General features: G+C 50.0%; 2 protein-coding genes and 1 long non-coding RNA gene across 6 annotated transcripts in view; 2 read left to right on the top strand and 1 right to left on the bottom strand.

The window, feature by feature from the left end:
- Positions 1–7,239, top strand: part of TIMP2 (TIMP metallopeptidase inhibitor 2) — a 45,965-nt gene extending 38,726 nt beyond the window's left edge. Inside the window, exons 4-5 of the mRNA XM_036997110.2 lie at positions 3,040–3,164; positions 4,346–7,239. Coding sequence (XP_036853005.1) covers positions 3,040–3,164; positions 4,346–4,543 — 323 coding nt within the window. The 3' untranslated portion in view covers positions 4,544–7,239. The remainder of the gene's footprint in view (positions 1–3,039; positions 3,165–4,345) is intronic.
- A 1,811-nt stretch (positions 7,240–9,050) lies between these two features.
- Positions 9,051–13,902, bottom strand: LOC140849209 (uncharacterized). The gene is made up of 3 exons (XR_012130929.1): positions 13,679–13,902; positions 12,478–12,572; positions 9,051–9,265 (listed from the first exon to the last, which is right to left on the bottom strand). It is a non-coding gene; the product is annotated as an uncharacterized lncRNA (long non-coding RNA).
- Positions 13,903–14,065: 163 nt separating this feature from the next.
- Positions 14,066–26,042, top strand: part of USP36 (ubiquitin specific peptidase 36) — a 34,686-nt gene continuing 22,709 nt past the window's right edge. The window contains exons 1-5 of one of the 4 annotated variants that reach the window (XM_036996873.2): positions 14,066–14,241; positions 16,531–16,688; positions 18,252–18,513; positions 19,061–19,282; positions 25,214–25,324. In XM_036996873.2, coding sequence (XP_036852768.2) covers positions 18,261–18,513; positions 19,061–19,282; positions 25,214–25,324 — 586 coding nt within the window. In that variant the 5' untranslated portion in view covers positions 14,066–14,241; positions 16,531–16,688; positions 18,252–18,260. The remainder of the gene's footprint in view (positions 14,242–16,530; positions 16,689–18,251; positions 18,514–19,060; positions 19,283–25,213; positions 25,325–26,042) is intronic. The other 3 variants (XM_036996870.2, XM_036996867.2, XM_073236023.1) reach the window with 3 other exon arrangements.

Below are 26,042 nucleotides of genomic sequence, written 5' to 3'. Positions count from 1 at the left end.
GGTGTGCCCACACACAGGTCCATTAAATTGTTCCCAATCTGAATGAGGAGACAATTACCGAGCCAACTACAGTGTGCAATCTGTAGGCTTGCTACGGCTTGAACCATCCAAATTACAGCTCCACGTGTAGTAAACATCAGAAACGGGTGAAGATACATGCAGTTGGTAATGTGACAGTCACCTTTAGACCATTTTGCATTGCATAGCAGAAGCAAGCAAGGGACATGGGGCACATCTTAGTTTCCTAACTGGCCATGGGGCATCAGATCAATAAAAGGCACTTGCAGCAGTGGCTGACTCACCCCGTTACAGAGGGCCCTTCTCATCCAACTTCTTACTCCGGCTCTGAGAGAGCTTTGGATCGAGTCTGGTGTTTACTTTCCAAGGCACAGGCTCTACATCTTCTCCTGCAGTCAGGACGGGCTAACCGGAAATCACGGGGCCCAGCAGACCACTCCGCCAGCGCTGGCTGTAGCCCTGTAGTGGCTGCATGGCCCGAGGCAGCCCACCTCCTCCTGGGCTGGTGACTCAGCTTCACGTGCGGAGCTGGGCACCACGAGGCACCGATGTTCAGGAACTGCTATAGAATTGGCCCTGCTGCCGTTTTCGTCTACAGTCCTCTCTTCCAAAAGGAAGAAGAAACATACAACCCTCAGTTACACATTTTAATTAATTCCTGTGTTTCTGTATCCAAGAAAACCTTTGCTTTTTTCCAAGGCAGATGTAAGTGGGACGTTGGAACAGATGCTCATGTCAGACATGCCCAACTGAGTCTTAATTATCTATACTGAACAGGGTCTCCTCGTAACCTTCTGAGACGCCACGCCTGTTATGCGTGACATCCTAGGTCCATGCTCGCCCAGTAACTAGGGACATTGAAAATACACAATTTGCATTTCATCTCCACGTTCTGCCTTTGTGTACTCTCAGCGGGAGCTTGAATTGATGGTGAAAAGGTCAACATGGAAGACAGCAGAAAAAGATAACGAAGCAAATTGTTAGAACAAATACCCATGCTGGAGTCAGTAAGCTTTTATTGAACAATTACTATGTGCGAGGAACTGTGGATAAACAGGAAAGGATTAAGCCTTTACCCTTCATGCACCGCTGTGGTTAAGGAGCAAGGCACGTTAGGAAGGCAAGGAGTGATACAAGGTGAGACACTGATGCCGGTCAAACGATGACAGCAGACATCCCTGTTCAGAGGGCAGACCCAAAGGGGACTCAGCCTGTCCGTAATGATGACGAGCTGGGCAGGGGAGGGGCTGCAGTGCACCTGTGTAGGTAGTAAATGTTAGAAGAAACCAGGGAACAGGAATGAATTACTTGCCATCTGTCCATTTTGCTCCTTCCTTAGCTACTCTGGACTCATAGAAAATGGCTGAAGGTCTGGAAAAAGATGTCAAATATCTGTTTTTGCAGTGTTTAAAGCCACCAAACACACATACCTTGTTTTAGTTATTAGGATTCAGAATAAATGCTCTAGTGGTCATCCTGCTCCTTGACCCTTTTCTTCACCCTGAATGTCAGACAAGTCCAGACAGGCACAAGGGAAAGAGCGCCCCTGGGGAGAGGGGCGGCCAAAAGAGAGGTAGGAGCCTGGGAGTCCACATCCGGGGAGTGAACCTGCCCAGCACAAAGGACAACACTAGTGCTGCCCACAGCCTCAGGCAAGCCCATCGTTGTTTCCCGGGTGACGGTGACAGCGTGTGGCTTCATTAATTCATGGTGTCCCGTGGGCAAGCTAAGGCACTGATCTGTGGTCCTGTTAGTGGGGTCTCCTCAGCCAGCACCGTGCCTGAGACCATTGGGTTGGATGTGCCCAAGCTTTGCCACTCGGAGGTGCTCGAGGGGCAGTCCGAGGCTCCTGTCTGCCCTCCACTCTGCCGGCCCCGGGGCGTGTCACTGGGCATCTGTGTCCAGACAAGGAACTGTGTAGCAGGAGGGATGAGGTTTTAAGTGACCTCCCAGCTCTGGTAGGTCCTTCAGTCTCTGGAATATACTGGATTGCCTTTTTCTCCTGCTGGGCTAATGCTAAGGCTAAAGATAAGAGATCAGGACACAGACACACACAGGGACGACCACGTGTGGACACAGGGAGAAGACGGCCATCCACACGCCAGGGTGAACTCTTCAGCGCCGGAAGCAGGAAGGGAGGTGCTGCATCAGGAGCCTAAGGTCCGAGAGGTGAATAGCGCCTCATCGGTGCCAAAGAAGGGAATCCAGTGCAGACCCAACTTGATGACATTCCATGTTTTTGCTGTTCTTCATGGAGAAACCCAGAATTACAAGTTTTTTGTCAAGAGGAAAAAATGCTTGTGATAAATATTTAGTGAAAAGTAAAACAGGAAACAACACAGTCTACCTACAACATGGATCTGTTGGGTATGAAGATGTGCACATAAGAGAACATTAGAAGGAAATGCATCAAGATGTTGGCTGTAGATAATGAAAATGGGAGATATTTTTCTTTATTCTTTCCTGTGTCTTCCAAGTTTTCCTCAGAGAGCATGCATTCATCTTTTTAATACTCAGGATAAACAGTCCGTGGTGTCAGCTCGAACTGCTATAACTAAATACCACAGACTGGGGGCTCAGGCGGCAGAAATGTACTTTCTCACAGTTCCAGAGGCTGGAAGTCCAAGGTAAAGGTGTCGCAGGGCCAGTTCCTCCTGAGGCCTCTCTCCTTGGCGTGTGGATGGCCGTCTTCTCCCTGTGTGCACACGTGGTCATCTCTGTGTGTGTCTGTGTCCTGATCTCTTATTAGGACATCACTCCTCTTGGATTAGAGCCCACCCTGGCTAGCGACTTCACTTTAACTGAGTCACCTCTTTAAAGACCCTCTGTCCAACTAGTCACACCCTGAGATGTGGGGGTTGGGGCTTCAATCTAGGAATTTTTGGAGAGGGTCACAACTCAGCCCGCAAGACATGGTGTTGGAACTAAATCTCCACGTGCCTGAGCAGCGTCCAGATTCGGGAGGTGGGTGGAAAGAGAGCTCTTAACTTACCCTGAAGCAGGTGATCCTGTCTTTCCCAGGGAAATCCGAGGGGAACGGCAAAATGCACATCACCCTCTGTGACTTCATTGTGCCCTGGGACACCCTGAGCCCCACTCAGAAGAAGAGCCTGAACCACAGGTACCAGATGGGCTGTGAGTGCAAGGTAAGCCTGCACAGCTCCCGGGCGCCGCCCCGTCACTGCTGCCTCTGGCGGGCTGCTGGGGTCTGCTCCCTGGCTCTCCAGGGCCTCCCAGCCCGCGGCGTCCCAGAAGGGACCCTAGCGAGGCTGTCTGGGGACAGAGCCTTTGGGCCCGGGTCTTTGCAGAGCCCTGAGACTCACCTCTGTCAAGGGATATTTGGGAGGTAAGGGGAATCTTCCCATGTGGCCTGTAGCTTCTAGGGAGGGGGAATTTTGTGGGGAGAACATGATCCTATGAGTATTTTTCTACAAGTGCACAAGTGCAAAGTCAAGGCCCTTGTTGGAAGAGAGTGTCCCAGGGGTTGCACTTCTGACACCACGGGTCTGGGTCACCGTGGGGTCTGTGTGTCGAGAATGCCCCAGGCCCCTCCTTAAAAGCAGCCCAGAGGCGGTGCACAGTGCCAGCAGTGCTGGTGAACTGTGGCCGAGGTGTGGATCCTCTCTCTGGGCACTCTGTCCTCCCCGCCCCTGCCTGCAGCCCCAACACAGGAGGCACTGCTGGGTGCCAGGCGCCCCTTGGTGTCTGCAGAGCTTAGCCTGGGGCCAGAAGGTACTGGGCCAAGTGCTGCCTGTGGTGAGGCTGCAGGGCTTCGCCAGCACCGGTTGGCACTGCTTATGTGACCCTTCTGCCCATTCAGATTGCCAGTAGGCCACCCTTAGCTCATGTAAAATGCAAATTGAATCTGCAGCCCCATGTATGTCATGCAGACCCTGTGCTCCACATGAAATCAAAACCAAGGACTTCCTTTTCCTTTACGTGGCCACAAAAGTTGTCACCCTTCTGCAGACTCAGGGTCCTTCACCAAAATGCTACCTGCTGGTCCCCTCAAAGCCCATGCGTGCTTGACAGCAAGATACCATCCTTTTTATTTGACTTGAACCCATGTCCCGCAAGCTCCCCCAGGCCCTGTGCATCCTGGGCAGGCCACCTGCTGCTGCTTGGCGAGTACAGGCCTCAAGAAAGGGTGCTGATGGGGCAGGTTCCGCTCTGGTCCCAGCCCCCTCCCTCCCTGCTGTGTCATTTGGTCGTTCGTTCTAGAAACTGTCCTCAGACGCCTTTGCCAGGCACATGGCTAGGTTCTAGAGATGCGCCCTTGAGTGGCCTGAGTCCCTGACTGAACCCAGCTCCGTGCCCCTCGCCCTAGATCACACGCTGCCCCATGATCCCGTGCTACATCTCCTCTCCGGACGAGTGCCTCTGGATGGACTGGGTCACAGAGAAGAACATCAATGGGCACCAGGCCAAGTCCTTCGCCTGCATCAAGAGAAGTGATGGCTCCTGTGCGTGGTACCGTGGAGCGGCACCCCCCAAGCAGGAGTTTCTCGACATTGAGGACCCGTAAAGAGGCCAACATTACCGCTGTGGCCGACTGCAAAGCCTCCGAGAGTTTAGACTGGTCCAGCTCTGACATCCCTCCCCAGAAACAGCATGAATAAAACGGTCATCTAAGTGGGTCTAAATTAGCGTGATTCTCCTCCCCACCCCCATTCTCCTTTTAAACATCGTTGTGGGTCTGAAGGGAGAGGTGGGTCCCACACTCCATCTGCCCTCCTGGGCACTGTGCATCTCGGTCTTCAATCTTGAGTGCAGGCAGGGGTAGGACACATGGGCTTCCCTCCTAGGCCCAGCCCTGGCACCGCTACAAGTGCGGAGCGGGAAGCACTTTTAGGGTCCCTCTGGCCTGGTCAGGACATAGCCTAGAAATGTGCATTTTGCAGAAACTTTTGAGGGTCATTGCAAGACTGTGTAGCAGGCCTACCAGATCCCTGGCTTGTCCCTTGTTTCCTGCAGTGTCCACACCTCTGGCCTTAGGGTGGTAGTCCCTGCCCCCTGCAAGTGCCCGTCTCCCCTGTGCCCACTGTGACACCCATTACCTGTGACTCCCGTTAAGTCTACGAGCAGCCTGGCCCAGTGGCTCATTCTGGAAGGAACCCCCAGTAATCCTATTAGATACACAGAATCCTGGCGGGAGCCTCCGCATGGGGCCTTGTAGAAACGGAGCGACAAGCTTCAGCTTCAGCCAAGTCATTTCAGTTCCCCTGCCCCCTCCCCACCCCCTCCAACCTAGGGGATTCCACAGCATTCTGCCCTGGGGGCAGATGTTTGCAGTGACACGTGACTCCCCCTGTAGTTTATTCCTGAGCTTCTAAAGATTCTCTGGCATCCTCCTCGTCCCAGCATTGGGCGTCCAGATGGAGTTGCACGGAACCGGCTTTGCAAGAGTTGAGTGTGGCCAGTGACGTGAGCTGGCTGTGTTCTATTTGCACATCCTGAGGATATCAGAAGCTAGGTCCTGCTGTGTCCCCCAACATAGCCCAGAGCCACAGCTTTATTATGACCTCCCTCAAAGACTGACAGTCCTGTGCAATGCATGGATTTCTGTGAGTGAGGTTAGCTCAGCAGTATGAAGTCCTACCTAGGAAGGGACGAATTTTGGAGGTTAGGTGTCTTCAGTAAAATTCATTTCTTTCCAGGCCTGTAGGACACTGGCCAGCTTTAAGAGACATCTCATTTTTCTAAAGGTGAATTCTCGATAGTATGTGAACCGAAGTTGCAGGTGTACCAACCTCCACTTATATCACAAAGCTCTCTCAGTTAAGGAACTTCACAGGAAGCAAGGGAACCTATTCCCTAAAAATGGTTTTCTGGTGCCAGTAAAATGGGGGTTAACATAGGCAGAAATTTCTCAGTAACAATAGACAATCTCCTTTTTCTTCCTGCTTGTGTTGTAAAGATAAACTGTTCTGAGTTTATCGTGCACATTATGGGAACGTGCACTGTGCATGCACGTGCCCACACACCCACCGTGAAACTGAAGTCTGTCGGCCTGTGAGTGGTCCTTCTGCAAAATGCTTCCAAATCACCTTCTAAACCTGCTCTATTCTGCAGTGACCCTAAAGCACCTGTAAGACTCCTGACCCCCAGGTGGCATGCAACCCCTATGCCTGCCTGGGACCTGGTCAGCATAGATTTCGATGACTTCCCTTTCTAGGGCAGATCAGGAGACTATCCAGGAATCAGCCCCCTATCCAAGGGCACTTTCATGCTGTACAGTGATAGAAAGTTTGTAAGATGTCGTAATGGACCAGTCCGTGTGATTTCAGTGTATACAAGTACAGCAGACCCCTCCAATCAGTATAACATCCCACCCTTGTTGGCTTCCCTTATGGTGTTCTGTAACATTTACTGCTGTTTCTGCTGAGTTTTTAAATGGTTTGGTTTGTTTCTGACATCAGTTGTAATCATTCCTGTGCTGTCTTTGTATTACCCTTGGTAGGTGTTAGACCTGCACTTTTTCCTTAAAGGTTTCTGCATTCGTGGAAGCGTTTGACCCAGTGTGGGAAGCATGGCACGGTAGCTGGCCTGTGATGGTGGATTCCTTCAGACCTTCTCTTTAGTTCCTTGAATATTGTTGCTTTTCTGTTTTCCATCTTTTGTTCTCTGGTTCGAATTATTACGAAGTAAAGGATCTTTGAGTAGGTTGGTTCTAAAAGACGGCCTTTATAGTCGATCCATGCACGTTGGTCTTCTACCCATGATGAGCAGAAAAAAACAAAACAAAACTCAAGACGTGCCCGGTGGCAGGCCAAAGACAGAGCCACTCAAATACCTTCACAGTAAATAATTGCAATATATATGTAGTTTAAGAAAGCTCTCCATTTGGCATTGTTTAATTTATGTTATATTCTAAGCACTGTGCTTTTTCCTTCCTCTATTCTTGTTTTCATGCAAGCAACTCAGAATATTTAAAATGAAGTTTACAGTGTAGTATTTTTTTTCGAATCTTTGCTTGATAAGTATTAAGAAATATCAGACTTGCTGCCATAATTTAAAGCTTTGTTGATTTTGTTTGGATATTTTTGTTTCCTTAAGTTTTGGGCAATGTGTTTTTGCTGGAGTATAAAGTCTGAGATCTTCCTGTGCTGGGAACACATGAGAGTCATTGAAAGTGGACAAGCAGACTGCGCATGTCTCCGATGCTTTGTATCATTCTCGAGTGATCGCTCAGTCAATGGACAATAAACAATATTATCAGAATGTTGGCTCTCCGGTGTGGCTGTATGCAGCCTTCCTGGCTGCTGCTCCCTAGCCTCAGAACAGGGGCGAACACCTCCAAAGGAGCCTGTCCCATGGGTGGGGGCAGGGGCTACTTTATCCCGAGTGATGGTGCTTTCAGGAGGACATGGGGTGCAGCAGGGAGTGGGGCACACAACAGGGAACATGGTTTTCCTAAATAGGTGAGGAGGCAGGAGCGTGCGCCGGGGGCCCCTTCATTCACTCAGGACATGCATCTCACTTCAGTTAGGAAGCATTTGCGACACACACACACACACACAGAAAAGCAGAGCCCAGCACCCCTCTTGCATCTGGACAGCAAGCAATTCATGGCCCATCTTCCTTCTCAGTCCTGCACCTACAGCCCCAAGTGCCCTGCCCAAGGTTACTGGGAAAGGTAAACTTAAGACATCAGTCTGATGTGCAAATGTTTCAGTTTGTTGCTCTAAAAAATAACTAATAAACACTGTTTCTGGAATGCACTCATCGCACCTTAAAACTTAATTAGAATCCATGGATGTCCTCAAATATCTACTCACTGTTCAGACATCGCTGGTGGTCTCATAAATGCTTTCTCGTGGTTTATTGGTTTGGATCAGGACCCACATTGGGTCCATACACTGCAGTCACTCTGCCAAGTTTCTCGTGTTCTACGAGTTTCACCTTGCCCTCCCTTCTCCATCTTTTTTTTTTATTCTGGGAAAGATGTTTCCATCATAATTTAAACTTTTACCAAGTCCCATGTTACTTCAAGTCGCCAGAGAAGAGTTTTTAATGGTACATTCAAACATTCGCCCACTCTGGCCCATGTGTTCTTCCAGGGCCAAGCAATGTGGCTCCCAGTGGTGCAGCTGCCGCCTCATCAGCAAGAATGAACTTATGGATGCTGTCCTGAAGCAGTAAAGGGGTAGTGGGACAAAGCTGCCACTGAGGTCTGTGTCACAAAGCATTCAGTGCCATCCACTTAGTATCACCTACTGCAGAAATTTTTTTTTTTACAGGGTGAAATATATGGGACATGGTTCAGCAGCTTGTTAGACCAATAACACTTTCCACGTCATGCAAATAACCTTGCTTGGCATTTGTGCCCCTGCCACCTGCAGGCCAGATATAGGTGGGGTCTTAGCAAACAACACATCAGACAATTGCTACCCATTTCACTTAAGTGTTAAGGTCAAATGTGACCTTTGAGAAACATTTCTCATTACGGATATTTTCAAACACAAAAATGCAGAGGAGGGTGTAACAAACTCCATGCACTGTGATTCTCTGGCTTGGGAGGGACACCTGTCACCTCTTCTCCAAGGCACTGGAGGGGATCAGTCACTGTCCAAGCCACCATGGGCAGCTCCCGGCCACGGCCCTGCCACGATACGGTTTCAACCATTACCCAAGTTTTCTTGATCTTTGCAAATGGTTTTAAATCAGTTTGAAGATCCACATAGGGGGGTAACCAGATTGTGAGGGATTCTACCAGACACCATTATTTCCCCCCAGTCTTGCTCATTCTGTGAAAAGAAAGTGATTGGGCACAAATGAGGACAGCCTGGCTCCCTGGGCAGGCCAGGCCACCCAGCATACTTGGGTTCAAAATGGAAATGCTGAAACACACCTCAGGGTCCAATCCGCAGAGACCGCTCAGGGCTGGAGTAGGAAGGAGGGTGGGACAGCTGCCAGGACTGGCCAGAGTACTTCAGAAGTTTGAGTAGCACTTCCTTTTACCACCTATTAATGGGTATGTTTATGTTTACCTGAGCTAACAAAGTAAAATCAAAACAGCAGAGCTACAGATATTTTACTAGGGTCAATTTTATTATGGATGGTCTGCTGTTTGCATAGATTTTTACATTAATACCTTCAAGTTCATGCATGAACAGGTCTATCTTTAGCCTCGGGTTCAAGCTCTGAGCTGGCACACAGCTCACCTCGTTGCATGCAGTTGCCTTCCATTGTCCTGCAGTGAAAGTGCTTGGTGTAGGGGATTCATTTAGCTCTAATAGATTTTCTCCTGCAAGGAACAAATTGTGGGGGAAGAAAAAGACATTCAGAAACAAGATAATTCTGTACATTTTCATTCTGTAACAATGGGGAGGGATACTTCCAATTAAAGAAACAAAACCATGGCTCAGAGTCTACAGTATGGTGGGGTGTCACGTGGGGGTCGATACAGAGACAGGGTGATTGTCAGGAAAGATTTGAGGATGGAGTTCAATACGTGGGGCAGACGCAATGCTGTCCCCATTACCTTGAAATAAAGCTGAGTTTCATGTTTAATTTTAGGCCACCTGATATTTTTGCTTCCCCCTCAGGCGAAGTTGGGAATGGGGGCTGGATGCTATGATGCATAAACCCGACGTCTCAGAGGCTAATACAAATGGAGTTCATTTCCTGTCACGATCAATGGGACATTTGGTGGGCGCCTCCAGTGGTGATTCAGGGACCCGGGCTCTTCCTCTCCCTGTCCCCACCCGCTCTGGCGCCTCTGAGGCCTCTGTTTTCAGCCAGAAAGAGAGGGACAGAGGTAAGGCAGGTTCTCAGCCTCTTGGCCCATCACCTCCTCTCCCAGGCACTGGGAGGAATCCGTTACAGTTCAAACCCGATGGGCAACTGCGGCCTTGGCCGCACCTGCCTCCACCCACCTCATTCCCAGGTGGGCTTAGACATGGCAAGGGACAGAAGTCTAGTTGGGACTACTGTGTGCCCCCTGGGCAGTGGTGGAGGGCGGAGGGCCCAGAAGCAAGGTGGCGCTGGGACTGCAAAGACAGGGTCTTGGAAACTCTTGAAAAGTTTACACATGGTTGTCCTGAGCCATGCTTGGAAAACAGTGACCAGTCACATGACCCCAGGGGCACCAGGGGAGGAGCACAAAGCTGACCCAGAGCCAGACCGCAGGCAGGGCAGACAGTGTGCATGGTGTCCAAAAGGGGAGGGGCAGCCTCCTGAGTTTGTGGGGAGGGAGGTGGGTTGAGGAGAGGACATGGGTGGGTGGGGAGGCGTTAGAGGACCTTGGGCGCCGGAGTGGCAGGATTTCAGTGTCAGCAGTCAGGGGCAGCTATTCCTATGTGTGCGGGGCAAGCACACACCGTTTACGTTGGGTTAGTTTCTCTAACTCCACCTAGGAGATGGGGGAGGAGGCCGGCAAGCGGCCATGGCCAGCACAGGGATTCAAGGCCTGCTGGCTACTTTTTGGCCAAATCACCAAACACATCCATGAAAAGGTAAGATCCTTCAGGCTGTCTGTATGCCGAGAGGTGGCTCAATCATAGCTTTGGGGGGCCCATCTTGTGGCTTTTTTCCTTGCTGAGTCCAACCAGACCAGGCTTTATATCTCAATTTGGCAGTTTCTAGAAATTGGAAGTTGTTAGGGTTGTGTAGGCTCAGCAGAGGTAGCGCATAGGAAGCAAAGCCTGCAATGTTTTGGCCTTAGATCTCTCTAGAAATTAGCGCCCATCTTTGGCCACCCATGGGCTGTGAAACTGGAGGAGGGGCCAAGTCCACTTTCCCTGGACCTGCGGGCCAGGAACAGTACTGTTCATCTGTTGACGCATATTTTCTTAAGGTAAGTCCTACTTTGATTTATTTTGGTTACAGCTTTTTTCGAATTGAGAATATTTTATTCCTTCTTTAGTATTTCTCTAGTTTTCTCTTACAGGATTTATTAGAGATCACTCAATTTTCTCATCTCAAGCATTTCATTTTCCATTTGGTTGGGTTTCACAAACATTTATCCACCGTGCACCAGGACACACGGTTGAAGGACACGTAGTGCTGGCTCTTATGAGTCATAGCAGGGGATGGAGAAGTCCAGAGAGCATTCCAGTTGAATGTATAAGTGGAATGTGCAAGCCAGTCGAAGCAGCACCAACCTAAGGCAGGGATAGGGGGAATCCAGGAAGACTTATTGGAGGAGGTGGTGCCCAAGGAAGTTGTTAAAGGGCAAATGGGAAAGGGAACCTTAGGCCAAAGACCAGTGTGATCCTGAACCAGAGGCAGCCCGACTGGGGTCGGGGGCACTTGGCTTTAGCTTGCCGAAGGATCCAGGGCAGGGCCTGGGTGGGGATGAGGGGAAAGGCAGGCCAGGAACCAGCCCCAGGGGCCATTCGCGACCATACTAAGGGGCTTGGCTTTCCCATCAGCATAGGGGCTACGGGAGTGAGCAATGGCTTTGGCTACTGCGGTCACTCAGGTGATGATGCAGAGGGGCGTTACCTGGGCAGTGGCATGGAGGAGAAGGAACAGCTGGATGAATATGTGAGAGGTAAACTTGGCAGAATTTGATGATTAAAGCCTTACACGAGGTGAGGCTGGCAGAGGAGACCAGATGGTGGCTGGGCAGGTGGATGTCAGGGTTACTGTCAGCGTCCGTCCGGGGTCCACCCAGGAACACTGAAACCACTCCTGCAGCCTTAAAACAGGGACTGGCGCAGGGACTGGTTATATCCTGATGGAAGGAACTCCCTGAGAAGCTGACTAGGGAATAGCAGGACGCTGTTAGCATCTCTGGGGGGAGGAACAGAGGCAGGGGGCTGCCTTCTAGGAGTTCAGGCAGGGGTCAGATGGGAGGATGGAACCACAGGGGGCCCATCTGGGCGGAGCTGGAAACACACCAGAAACTCCATCCAAAGCCAAGATGGAGGGAGGGAAAGGCCCTCATTCACTTTTCCTTTGCCCTCCAGTCTTAGCGGAGTGACCTCCGCATGGCCAGGCCCTCCTGGAAGCCAGATCACTAGGAAGCCTGGAAAGACGTGAGACGTGGCAGCATTTGGTCTGAGCTCCAGCACACCGGCCCAAGTGGGCAACAGGGCAGAAAAGGAGGGGCAACTTAGGGGAGGGGAGGGATGTGCTGTTTTGGGGGATGGTGAGTTTGGGGTGCTGGTGCGGTCTTCAGGGGGAGATGTCCAGCAGGCACTTACTGGACTCAGGATGCCAAAGATCCCAGGTAGGGTAGGGGAGAGGGGGAGAGAGTTCGTGGGCGGTGTCTGCACTTGTTATTTACAAGCCTACATGCAGTACAGTGGCAATAGCAATGCATGTACACATAGAGTAGGTGTTTATGTTGCTTAAAGAACATTTAAACTATCTTTGAAAATAAATGGCTGCATCATTTAACACACCCAACAATCTCACAACAGAGTCTATTGCTCCATTCTCTCCAACATGGCTTCTTTTTAATTTTAGCTGTGCTAGTGGGTGTGAAATGTCATTGTGGTTTTAACTTACACGTCTCTGGTGACCTTTGAGATTGAGTCATTCAGGTAAGGTCCATGGGAGCACACCTCCAGGAGATTCCACTCTGCAAGCTTCTCTGAGAGAATCTGAAAGGCAGTAAGGTTGGGAGTGTGGGTGGCCAAAGACTTCCCAACCTCTAGGTCTCAGATTATACTCTGAAGCAGCATGGAGGCCTTTCAGGCAATTGCTGTCATTTCATGAGAATTTCAGGGTGACCTCTGAGGGCCTGAGCCAAAGGTATGAACTTGGGAGCCTAACCTTTAAACTTTTGCATCACCACTTGCTGGCGGAACCACTGCGCATTCAGTTTTTTCAACTGTAAAATGGGAACAATATCTTTTTGTAGGGTTGATGCGGATGAAGTCATACAATGTTGGTAAAGTGACTAGCCTGGTATCTGACACATAGTATGAGCTCAGCAATGGAAGCAGATGTCCTCAGTTTGGTTGTTAGAAGAATTAAAGATTTGCGGGAGATTACCACCTTTATTTCACAGATGAGGAACTCGAGACCTGGGTTAGTTAAATGTCCAAAGCAACCTGCTAATTAGGGCAGCACTAGGATAAAACCCTCGTCTCTTAATTCCCCTGCCAATTGCCACCCCCTTCCTCATCCTGCCCCCACATTTTAAATCATTGTTTTAGGGCACAGAGATGACTAGGGACAAATCTCCATCTGAGGTTTAGCTGAGGACTCTCACAGGACATGGACCCCAATCTCAGGCTCCTAAAGCTTTGTTTCTGCTTCCTCATTTCTCTCCAAAACACCAGGACTCACATAATTACTACACGGTGAATTTGTTCCAATCCCGCCCATTCTCTCCCTAACCCCATCACTCCCCTGCAGGGCTGGAGGGCTGGGGAGTGGGCACGAAGACCAGCTCTAGGTTGTTCACCAGGAACTTGTCCAGCTGGCCCTTCACACGTCGTTGCCAAGAAAGACACAGGAGTTACGGTCGTGTGCAGTTCTGCCTTTTGGGAAAAGTCATTTATCCGCACCCTTTGCTTCTGGGAGATGAACCAGTGGAGGTTCTCACCTGCGCCCAGTGTTTCAGGAGAAAGGTAATTTTTAAAATCCTGCAAAAGCAGTGCGTATTTGCAAACGTCCGACCACAACCTTAACGTAGTCGTCATGGGATGACGCTTTCGGAGAGAGGAAGGGGACCAGGGAATTGCGCAGGGCCCCCGGATACCTCAAGATCAAATGCTATCACTCCGGGACCCATCATTCCAAGAGCGCTGTGCTCGGCTTCCCCGGCTTCACTGCGCTTGCTGCCCTCATCGCTCTCGGCCTGTGTCTTGGTCTCTAAAGGCCCTAGCGGGGGAGACCCTGGCATCCAGAGGCTCTGGAGGCACGGCCAGCTTGCACCCAGGTGCACCCCGGGGGCTGCACGTCCGCCGAACCCGGAAGCGGGAGCCTCACGTGCTCTGCGGGAACTCGCTGGGCGCCGGCCAAGGGGGCGGGGCGTCTCGAGCTCTGCGCGTAGCGTCATCGCGTAGGCTGGATAGATGGGAGATGACGTCTCGCGCGCATAAAGCGGCTGTGGGTTGGCTCAGGGAGGTGGCCGGAGCTAGCCCCGCCCCTTAAAGTTGCCGGAGCCTTCCGGCATCCGGCAGCGCGGACCGCGGGCTGCGGCCCCTTTAAGCGTCGCCGTGACACGTGTGTGAGGCACCCGAGGCCCGGATGATGCGTGTGCGGGACCCGGACTGAGCAGACGCTAGCGCCGTGGGCCTGCAGCCGGGCGGCTGAAGCAGGGTAGGTTGGGGCCGGATCGGGGCGTCGCGCGGACCGGGGCAGCTGCGCGTCCGGCCGGGTGGAGGGCTACCGCCGGGGCCGCGGGAAGGTGCGGCCTGATGCGGCGCACCCGAAGACGCTTCTGGGAGACGGGCGCGCGATCCGCGAGGGCCCGGAGGTCCACGGGAGAGCTGGGGGTCTACGCAGGAGCTGGCCGGGGCTGCACGGTGGGACCCGCGGGTCCACGGGAAGGGCCCGGTGCCGCGCGGTCCGCGAGGGCCTGGGTGTGCACGGGAAGGGCCTGGGGCCACGCAGGAGCGGGCCTACGGTCCGCGGGGAAGCCCGGGAGGAGTGCGCGCGGCACTGCCCGGGGTCCGCTCTCTGCGCTCCCGGGAGGGGAGGGGATAGCTGCGCAGCCCGGAGCCCAGGCCGGGGAGGAGGCAGTGGCCTGTGTCGAGGTTGGGCACGGTGGTTTACCCACGGAGGCGTCCCTTGCGCAGGGTCCAGGCTTTCTCTGGAAGGGCTTAAGTCAGAGTCGGAGAGAGCGCCTTCCGTTTGCAGCGGAGCTGAGCTCTCAGCGCTGAGCTTCAGAGAGAAGTGGGAAAGCCTCGTCCCGGAGAAGGTAGCCTTCCTCAGGCACGGCGTGGGCACAGTGGGTGTGAGTGAGTGGGTCCACAACGTGGGCTTTGCAAATGTCCGTTGCTCTGGTTGGGGAGTGTTGGGTCTCCCCTGCGGTTCTAGGAGCGAGAGTCGCATCCTGGAACCGACGGGCGCACATCTTGGTTCTCAGAGTCGGCTTTCGGTAAGGGATGCGGAGAATCAGGCTGCAGGAGAAGGGTGTTCAGTCTGCCCTCCCTGGTGGGGGCCGGGCTCCGGGGCTCCGCGCTCCGCGCTCCGCAGGACGGCCTGGAGGCACCCCCCACCCCTCCGCCCCCGAAAGCGCCCCTGGGAGGCCCTGGGCTTGTCGGTTTGGGCTCCTCCCCCGCCGGCACGTGGTTGACCCTGTGAGTCTTGAGAGCAATTTATCCTGGAAAAGTGAATTTAAAGGGAGGAGAGAGAGAAACTGTGCTGGAGTGGTGTTTCTCTGGAGGAAGCTGTGTTTAAATAAATACTCCTGGAGGTGGAAACGCACATGGATGAGCGTGAGCCCTTCCTGAACCCTGAGAAGTGTGGAAGGGAGAGAGCGTCTTTGAGTTCTGAAGAGTGTTTATTTTACCAAGTGTGTACATCAGGGGCTTTGCTGAAGATTTCAAGGACATTTTTCTCTGGGTTCCTACATCTCAGACAGAAGTCATTTTTAGGTTATTGCTTAACTTTTCTGGTGAAATTGATAACATAGAAGTTGATCTTTCTTTCAGAACTGGAAACAGGTTTGCTCAAAATGTGACTCCCATGAAGGAGTGGGCTATTTGACGAATGTTCCTTTGATTATTTACCTTGAATTAAATTGGGTTTTAGCTCCCAAGTTATGTTTATCCTCTAGCTACTTGGTTCCCAAATATCCACCCGTGGACTCGTGTCTGCCCATGACAAAGCCCTCACCTGCCCGTGGTGAGCTGTAAGTCTTGACTGAAGGAGGAACATTGTAGGGAGTTTTTCCTAAAATTGGATGTCATCATTTACAGATTGACCTTTATTCTAAGATCAGGTTCATCATTATTATTATTTTGTTGTTGATATGCTTTTATTTACAGGTACCAGACATGATATATCTGAAATCTGCTGTTAAGTCATGGGACAGGAGAGGAATCAGGGTTGGTCCTACATAGTAATTGTTGATGCTGAATAAGGGCACATGGCTGTTCACCTCACTCCACATTGTGTATGTTTGAACGATTGATTGAAAAAGTTTTTAAGAACCTTAATTATATGTAGTCACAGTGATTCTGGATTAAAGATAAAAACCCCACACTTAGCAAAGAGAAAACTTGGCGGTTTGCTGCCCTTTTTTTTTTTATTGGTTCATGAAATCAGAAATTTGGAGATTATTATCCATTACCTCTTATTCTTCAGAAATGCGATTTAAACTAGAGTTGAATGGTGGGTGTGGGAAGATTTTTGTTCACTGGATTTGTCACTGAGGAAGACCAAGATAGAGAACAGTGTCTTCATATCACACACATTGTAAATAATTTGTAGCTAGTTAGCTCAGGTCTCCTGCTGGCTGTTCCTAAGTCGTGCACTATTTCTTCAGCCTTAATGCCTGCTGTTCCCAGTAGGTGGTTGGCCTTCCTGCTCCACATCCAGGGAGTGGAGCTGATGGGACCGCAGGAAGAGCTGGCCTCGTGTGATGCTCTGTTCATCTCACAGATTCTGATGCCTGTTCTGGACGCCAAGCTTGCTGCTTTGGTGACGTAACAGGGCAAAGGCGCATGGGAATTTGAGGGCCCAGCAGTGCACCTGCCTAGCCTGGCCGCAAACCTGGCCCCATGCTGCTGCAGTAGCACACCCCAGCTCAGACATCCCAGGTAAGCCGCACAGGGTTTTTCGTGCCCTGGAGGTACCCACATGTGACCCAGCAATGGTTGCTTAGCTGGTGAGAACTCTTGGAAAAGGTTTTTGTATTTCCTCAAATCCAAGAGCTTATGGTTGCTTTTTAAAACTAAATTTCTTATATGTTTGTCCTTCATGGACATTTTTATAGAAAAAGAAATTTGACCCATGTACAGAATCAAATGCTCAATAATGATGACTGGTTTAGTGTGAGGTGCTGGTGGAGATCCTCCCACTAGAGCGGAGTTTGGGGGTATTGGGGGTACCCCTAACTGGTTGGTTCTCCATGGCAGGCTGGGGACCAGGTACCTGAAGGGGTCACCATTTGTCTGATGGGAGTGAGCAGTTTAAGTAACATGTCTTTCTAATTGTAACTCAACGAGTCCTTGAGCTTTGGCTGGGATGGTTGAGCTGAGAGGTAGTGGGAGGGAAGAAACGAGGTGGCTACAGCTGCAGCAGTCAGAGGTTATGGGGTTTCCTGTCATCACAGTTTCTCCACACCCCACTGCCATGTCTTGTCAGTCCTCTGTTAGGGACTGTTAGGTAGCCAGCACTCAGCATTGACCTGGGTGACCCCACACCCACTTTTGGCGCTGTTTTTCTGGTCTCTGTTTTACGAAGAATGGAAGCCTTCGTAAAAGTCCCAACGATTGTCCCTGGAGTTTACAGCTAACAGTGACGGAACAGCACATGCCTGCCGCTTCCCCACTCAGCTCAGGGTCAGGTGTCTCGTGTGGACTGTTCTAGTCCTTTCTCTCCTCCTTCCCACCTCCTTCCTCATAAAAGGATGATCTGTGCAAGCACCATCCAATAACACAAGACACAAGGATGATTTGAAATTGTACAGTAGCCATGTTAAAAAAATAAAAAGGTGGGATTAATTTTTACATCGTATTTTATTTAGCCCCATACATGTAAAATATTTCAGCTTATAAACAATCTAAATATTATTGAGATATTTTACCTTATACTAAGCCTTTGAAATCTGGAGTGTATTTTACACTTGGAGCGCATCTCAGTTTAGACCAGCCTCATTTCATATGTTCAGTGGCTACATGAGGCCCATGACCTTCACTTTGTAGAGTGTAGGTCTGAACAGACAGGCAGATCTAACTCTGCGTGCTCATTCCTTTGTGACGTGGATTTGTGTGCGCCATCAGAGTGTCTTACGAGAGTTAGTGTTTCCCTGTCTTGGAGCAGACATTAGGATCACATGGTCACCTTTTGAAGGAAGTTGCTGCAAGCAGGATGTCCACAATTAGTCGTTGGAGACACACACGCTGAGCGGTAGTCTGTTTAGCATGTTTAGCGCTATTTGTGAAGGTGCCTTGTTTTTTGAGAGAAGTGTGGGCTTTACTATGTCCAAGTGATTAGTAATCTGTCTTCGTGTTTTACCCTCCTTTGTAGGACTGGCAACCAGTCTAGAGAAGCTTTGTGGTGGCCAGCATCCATAATGACCAAAGAGGGAATGTTCAGGGAATCGATGCTTTGCTCCTGGGACCTGTCCCTCACTGCTCCGTTCCTTCTTGTCCCCGCAGTGATGCACCATGCCGATAGTCGATAAGCTGAAGGAAGCCCTGAAACCTGGCCGCAAGGACTTGGCTGATGATGGAGAGCTGGGGAAGCTTCTGGCCGCCTCTGCTAAGAAGGTCCTTTTGCAGAAGATCGAGTTCGAGCCAGCCAGCAAGAGTTTCTCCTATCAGCTAGAGTCATTAAAGAGCAAATACGTGTTGCTGAACCCAAAAACAGAGGGAGCCAGTCGCCACAGGAGTGGAGATGAACCACAGGCCAGGAGACGGGGTACAGACGCATAGGTTGCTGGCAGAAAGAGCCTCACTGTGTGTTGACCAAGTGGATGGGTGAAACGTTGACTTATAAGTAGGGACAGACACACAGTAGTCAGAGAGTGATGAATTTCATATGAAATCGGGGGGTTTTAGTGACAGAAGTAATAACACAGGGCTGGTCAGGAGGAGATCTGTGTCCTTGATAGTGCCTGGTTAGTAGGTTACTCGTGTGCAGCTAATAGGATCAAAGCAGGGCTTTGAAGCAAGAAAGAGAAACGGTGGGCTTCAGAGCGCCAGGGCCTGGTTCTGACAGCTGCTGGTTGTCCGAGCCTTGTCCTCTTACCTGTGGAGGGGGGTCTCAGAATTCTAAACCTAAGCACCTAAGCAGTCTGGAGGCTCTGGGCTTTCTAGGAACTTCCCGGAAATGGGAACCCCGGTGACCCTTCGGATGCTGTGTCCTGAGCGGTGTGTGCTAAGTGCGCGTGTCCGCTGTCTCTCTCCCATGTTTTATGTACACTAAAACATGCCTCATCCTTTCTGCCTGGCCCCTTTGTCTCCAGGCAGCGAGCACGCGTTTGAGAGCCGCGGGGATGGGGTCCCCGCCCCGCAGAGGGTGCTCTTCCCCGTGGAGCGGCTGTCCCTGAGGTGGGAGCGCGTGTACCGTGTGGGGGCAGGGCTGCACAACCTCGGCAACACCTGCTTCCTAAACTCGACGGTCCAGTGCTTGACCTACACGCCGCCTCTGGCCAACCACCTGCTCTCCAGGGAGCACGCCCGGAACTGTGAGTGGGGGGCTGCCGTGGGGGTGGGCGGGGCCACCGCTCCGGATGGCCTGCAGCCACCGGCGTCCACGCGCTCGTGGCTCCGCCTGCTCAGCGGGCCGGGGTGAAGAGTGACGTGTGTGGCACGTGACAGCTGACCAGCCCTAAGTTTGAATTCAGGCGTCCACTGCAGGGTGGGACATGAAAGCGGGTTGCTTAGGTGGTGGTGGGCTCCACGCTTTTCTGAAAACATACTACCTGAACAGAAAAAGGTTTTCAGAAGGTATCTCCAAAGTATGTAAATTCAGTTATTTTACCAGTGTTTTATGTACACTAAAACATGCCTCAAAGTAGACATTTAAAATTGGGTGAGATAAAGGTGAAATAAAGCTTATGAAAACAACAAAATAAAAAGTCTAAATAGCCTTTCAACTATTAAAGAAATTAAGTCAGTGGCTAAACATCTTCCCATGAAGAAAACTACCTGGCTGAGCTGACTATGGATAATGCCTTTGAAACTTTTAAAACAGATCATTCCAGTGCTCCACAAACTCTCCCAGAGAACAGCAAAAGAGAAAACTGCCCAGCTCATCCTATGAGGCCCTGACAACGTGGGTAACAAACTAAACAAGCAGTGATATGAGGAAGAAACATTACAATCCCATCATATTCATGAATATAGATAAAAATTCTAGACAGAGTACTAGCAAATTCAGTAGTTTTTTTAAGCACTGCAAGCAGGTTTTGTTCATCCTAGTAATGCAAGGATGTTCTCATACCAGAAAATCTCCAAGTGTAATTGTGGGAAGAGCAAAGCACGGTAGTTAAAAGGCTCTTCTAGAAGCTGGCCTGCTTCATCTCGGTTCTGCCACCTAACCACTGAGTCCTTGAGAATGTCACCTTAATTCCCTTCCTCTGCAGAGTAAAACAACATCTCCCTTAGGGCGCTGTTGGGAGGCATGAATGAATGAAGTGCTTAGCATAGTCCTTGGCATACAGCAAGTGCTATATAAGTGACTGTTAGATTTGTTATCTAATTACTGTTACTATATTAACAGATGAAAAGAGAAAGGTCACCTGAAAATAGGTGCCCCCAAAAGAAATTAGTGATGGGAAACCCTTAGTAAAGTAGCAAAAGAAGGGAGTTTCCTTATCCTGATAAAGGGTATCTACTAAAAATTACAAAAAAGCATTCTAAATAAGAAAATACTGGACACACACCCTTTAAAATGAATGAAATGGGTGACCACTATCACCACATGTATTTGGAAATGTGGTGTTGTGTATCAGATTTTCACATGTACATGTGCCTCTCATTTTAAGTAACTGGAACTTTGAAGCCTCAGGTTTACGTAAGGGAAAAAAATGAAATAGGATCCCTATTTCACAGCATACACACACCGGGAAAAAAAGAATGGATTGAAAACTTAGTATCAAAAGTAAGACATTATGCTTTTATGACAAATGTGGGCAAGTAAAGTGATCATTTCACCTTGGGATGAGAGATTTCCTAAATGAGATTCAGAAATTGCTGACCGTAAAAGAAAAAAGTTGATAAATCCAGCCTCATTAAAATTCAGAACTTTTGTTCGTGAAAAAACATTATAATGAAAAAAACGGGGAGCTACAAACTGGGACACAAACACTGAAGGACGAGTGCCACGGATCTGTGAGGAACCACCTGCCAGTCGGCAAGGAAAAGACAGCGACCTATTAAAAATAGATAAAAGTTAAGAACAGGAATTTTGCAGAAGAGGAAATGCATGCTCAGCAGGTGTAGGAAGAGATGTTTGCCTTGCTAGTGACCTGGGAGTCAGGGCAATGCCCTCAGAACCACACTGGTGTACGGGGTACAGCTTGCCCCTGGTGCTCAGTGAGCATTCCTAAGTCTAAGAGTACTGCTGTCAGAAACGATGAGGACCAGTATACTCTGGGCCTGAATTGGAGAACATCTGGCATTACCTTTCAAATAATCTGTTGCCCAGCAGTTCCTCTCCTAAAGAAAAGCTCTGATATAAAAATGTCTGCAGCAAAAATGTGTAAGCCACTCAAATGCCCTTGAGAGAAGGGGGTACGTGATCGGGGTGCAGGCACGTGGTGGACTCACACCGTGGTGCCGGAGAGTGGATTCCAGCTCCGTGGTGCGTCTGAGTAACATAATGTGGAGTGTAGAAAAAAGTTCCAGAAGACTGCGTACAGCACGAATGCTTGTTCATGAAGCTGAAAAACAAGATAATTTATTATTGAGTTATACATACATGATAAAAGAAAAAAAGAAAAGCATGATTTTTTAAAATTGGAGACAATTAAGTCAGGAAATCGGGATGGAACGAGAGGCAGGGAGATGGGCGAACAGGAGGGGCAGCGCTAGGTAGGGGTCAGGACGGCGCCCAGATCTTAGCTACGTTAAAGAGTGAGTGAGCGGTGGCTGTGCTGCGGAGGCGAGCGTCTTCAAGTGTCTGATTGTAATGGCCTCTTAGCAAAAGTTAATACATCCAGGCACAGTGCACACTTTCAAGATGAAGTTGATCATAAATGTCTGTGTCCTGTAGTTACCTTGGTTACTGTTGAGGCTGATTTGGGTGGACTCTCGCCAGATCTGGCCGGGCTGTCTTTGTTTTCATCTGGCCACACTGGCTCTAAGGTCCTACTCCCCTAAGCCCGATGTCAGGTGTCCATGTTGTTTGCTCTGCCCTTTTCCAGTAGGTCGGGCTCCCCTGTGGAGGCCTTTCCTTCGCGCTGTTTCTCAGCGGGCGGGCATCTTTGAGCTCTGTCAATTTTGTTAGAGTTAATTTAGTTCAAAATAGGTAACATTTGTAAGTCCTTGTAACCTGGCACACACAAACTGCAGTGTGTTGGGAGCAGCTGGGATCGGGGGCCCCTCTTCGTGGAGGAATGCCCTCTGCCCTTGGGACACCTCCTCCTCCTGTGAGCGCCATGAGCCTACCTAGGGAGGGTGCCTGTGTTCCTCTGAGTCACTCTGAAATGTTAATAAACTTTAAAATTTCTTAGCTTTTTTACATTAAAACATGTCAAGAGAGGTTTTAATATTTTTCCCTGTGCCCCGCAGGGTCTCTGAGTGACCCCCAAAGCAGTCTGGGCTGTCCTCTCCTCTTCCTTGACCACTCCCTGCCTGATGATTCTCAGGGATACTGACCGGTACGGCTGGAAGGCCGTGAGGGTCACTGCGTGCAGCACAGAGCGCCAGCTCCGGCCCCCTGCTTAACCATGGCCAGGCTGGAATCCTGTAGGAAAGAAACCTTACGTGAAATATGCAGGGGGAGTAAATCCCATCCTCTAGTATATTCTTCCCCAGATTTAAGTAGCAGTGTCCCAAAAGTGGATAAGATTTGGCTTCAGTGTTACATTTTCTCAATTGCCTGAAAGAAGTATTAGTTCATGTGCCACTGAAATTAATCTTGTATGTTGCCAGGGAGTTAGGAAACCCTATTTTAAGTATTCCTGGCTGAAACTGTTACTTGCCCTATTTAAGAGTGATGATTTTTCAGGCTAAAATTTTACATAATGTTTAGAGCTAAATTCCACACAATTTTTATAGTAATATGTTAACCTGAGTTAGATTTTGAAAATGGGAAGTTCTTTGTGTAACGTTTATTAAGGCTTGTGTTTATCTTACATATCATCTTTTAGTTTTTTGCCTAAATTTCAGCCCCTTCCACCATTACTGTCATTTCAAAAATAAAAGTAATAGATATGGTTAGAAAAGTCAAGAAGACTTTTAAATGAAAAACAAAAGCCTCCCCTTCAGGTAAAGGAATGACATGCGTGGTGTTTTGAATAGCCCTTCAAGAATTTTTTGTATAAATAGTATAATTTTTTAAAAATAAAACTTTCTTGTATTATGGTAAATGCATGTAGCATAAAATTTTCCATATTAAGGGTAGCCTTCAATGGCACCAAGTATATTCCCTTTTTGGTGCAACCATCAGTCAGCCCCATCCTCCAAAATTTCTCACCTTCCCAAACTGAAACTCTGTGCCCGTTACACTCTGACTCCCCCACCCACGTGGCCCCTGGTACCTCGATCCTACTTTGTCTATGAATTTGACCCCCTGGCTACCTTATATGAGGAGAGTCACCATGTATTTTTGTGACTGGCTTATTTCATTGGGCATAACACCCTGGAAGTTCATCCTTATTGTAGATTGTGTCAATTCCTTTTCTTTTTAAGACCACCTAGCACCCCACTGTGTGGACAGAGCAGATTGTGTCTCTCTTCACCCATTTCAGGCACTTAGGCTGCTGCTGCGTTTTAGCTCTTGTGACTAGCGCTGGTGTGTGCATGAGTGTGCACGTCTTGTTGAGATGTTGCGTTCACCCTTTTGGGAACGTCCTCAGAAGTGGAGTTGTTAGATCATATGAGAAATCTATATTTAACTTTTTTAGGAACTACAATACTCTTTCCCTCAGCTATTGTACCACTTTGCAGTCTCACCAACTGTGCCCTGGGGTTCCAATTGCTCCACCTCTTTGCCAACATGTGTTATTTTTTGTTGGTAAATATTGGCATTTTTATGTACATGTGGTTACAGGCTGCACGCTGTTTCATTACTGACTTTGAGGTGGGCCTAAGTAATTGGGTGGTTGGAGGTACTGAAGGCAACAGGAACTGATTCGTGCTGAATTTTATGTAATGAGCTGGCTCTCCTTGGAAAGGCGAGAGCAGTAAATATCCTGCAGAATTGAGGATGTGCTTGTCCATGAGCCCAGAAATTTATCTTGCAGAGAAGCTCAGGTACACTCGAGGAGACCGGGACGGGGTCGCTCATTGGTGCCTCGGTGGTGGTAACAGAAAGCTGGAAGGGCTTGTGTGCGTTAGCGGGGAACGTAAGCATGAACTGTGGTCTGTTCAGTGAAGCGCTCTAACCGAGAGGGGAGGAGCCAGAGCTGCGTGTGGCGGCGTGGATTTAAAAAGCAGGCCGCTGGGTGACGGGTGCCTCATGTCCCAGTTCATATGATGTAAGCTTAAAAATGCCGCTGCAGCACCGCTGGTCGTGGGCAACGTGTGTTAGTGGCACAGATAGATACGGGGAACCATGATGATGTAATTCAGGAGGGTGGTTAGCTCTGCGGGACTGGAGAATGGGGCTGAGAGGGGCGTGGCCAGGGGCTCACCTGTCCCACCAGTGTTTGCCTTAAAGTCACCCACGATGGGGTGCAGCTGGTGTCTTAGGCTTCTCTGTGTGCTTAAAGTATCTCATGGTTTTAAGTGTAAAAGCATACCACTGTCTAGCCTGATGCTGAAGGAGGAACAAATAGTTTCGTGCACAGGGGTTGGCTCGGTCTGGCCCGCCGCCAGTTCTGCAAATAAAGTTGTGCTCCAGCACACGTCCTGCCTGTTGATTTATGATTGGCTGTACCACCAGCTATGCGCCCCCACCCCCGAGCTGCAGTGCTGTAGGCGAAGACGGGGGCCCACGAAGCAGAGGCGTTTGCCACGTGGGTCTTCCCAGAAGAAAGTTGCTGAGCCGTGATGTATAGAGATGAGGTCTTTCCTAGAAGCAGAGAGTGGGGAGTCCCGCCTTTGAAAAGGAGGCCCTCATCAAGGGGATGTCAGGAAGCCCCGAGATAGTCTAGCTTTGGCCATGTGATGCAGCACAGAGAAAACATTTTTCTAAACTTGATTTTGAAAATCAGACCTATTCTTTTAATAAGTAAATAATACTAAAACGTATGAAAAGGGTCTTGCACAGGGTCAGCAGCATTAACCCAGGATAATGGGATGTTAGAAATAAGAAACACAGCTTTGTGTCGGGGTCATGTTCCTGCATATCCTCCAGCAGAGAAGGCAGCTCCCTAGTGGTCAGGAGCCGGCATCAGGGCTCTGGGATCGCTGGGGCTCAGCCGGTCTCCATGCGTGTTGCAGTGGAAGTGTCATAAATTCTCTGGGAAACTCTTGCCTTAAAATTCCTGCCTCATCCCCACTTGCAGGTCACCAGGGGAGCTTCTGCATGCTGTGCGTCATGCAGAATCACATCGTCCAGGCCTTCGGCAACAGCGGCAATGCCATCAAGCCCGTCTCCTTCATCCGGGACCTGAAAAGTAAGAGCCCACCACTTCCCGGGGGGCCTGCTCAGCTAGCTCGGCACCCGGGCTGTGGAGGTGCTGGGAGGGGGTGGGGAAGAGTCAGGAGGGAGGTCTCAGGGGTCCTGAGTCTTTGCGCATATGGTGGAGCCGACTAGGAACAGTGGTTTGGAGGCTGTGCAGGCCAGGTTGGTGGGGAAGGTTTATGGGGTGGTGACCTCCACGGTGATGACCAGGCAGGTTTTGGCTAGGTGGTGAGGCAGGGGTTGTGCAGGTGAGCATGGGATCGAGCTGGGGGATGGAGAGCGGGTGAGAAGAGGGTGGTAAGGTCCCCCCCTGACAGTCGGGGGGGGACCAGCACCACACATCTCCCTTTCACTTGGTAGAGGAGATAGGTCAGTTGGTTTCTGAGACCTGGTTCTGAGCACTATGACAGTTGTGAGCCATTTGTGTTCTGTACGGGCTCTTGGAAAACCAACTCATGGGTGGATTTTACGTTCTCCATGCTACTCTGTTAAGTGTGCAGGGTTTAAGGCCTCGGGTCTTTCTGAGGAAGCAGCTGCCTTGAGGACCGGCGGTGGGGCTGTGGGCAGGTTCTGCAGAGCGCTTATTTTCTTCACTTGCCATGATCGGCCCTTGGGGCAGCTAGGAATTGGCACAGGCAAATAGTGGTGGGATGTGTGAAGAGAAGGGTGAACGCCTCGCTGCCAGTGTGACGACGTCTGCTTCCCTCTGT

Source organism: Manis javanica, chromosome 4 (genome assembly GCF_040802235.1).
Source record: "Manis javanica isolate MJ-LG chromosome 4, MJ_LKY, whole genome shotgun sequence".
Taxonomy (NCBI): domain Eukaryota; kingdom Metazoa; phylum Chordata; class Mammalia; order Pholidota; family Manidae; genus Manis; species Manis javanica.
This window is presented reverse-complemented; position numbering and strand designations above follow the sequence as displayed.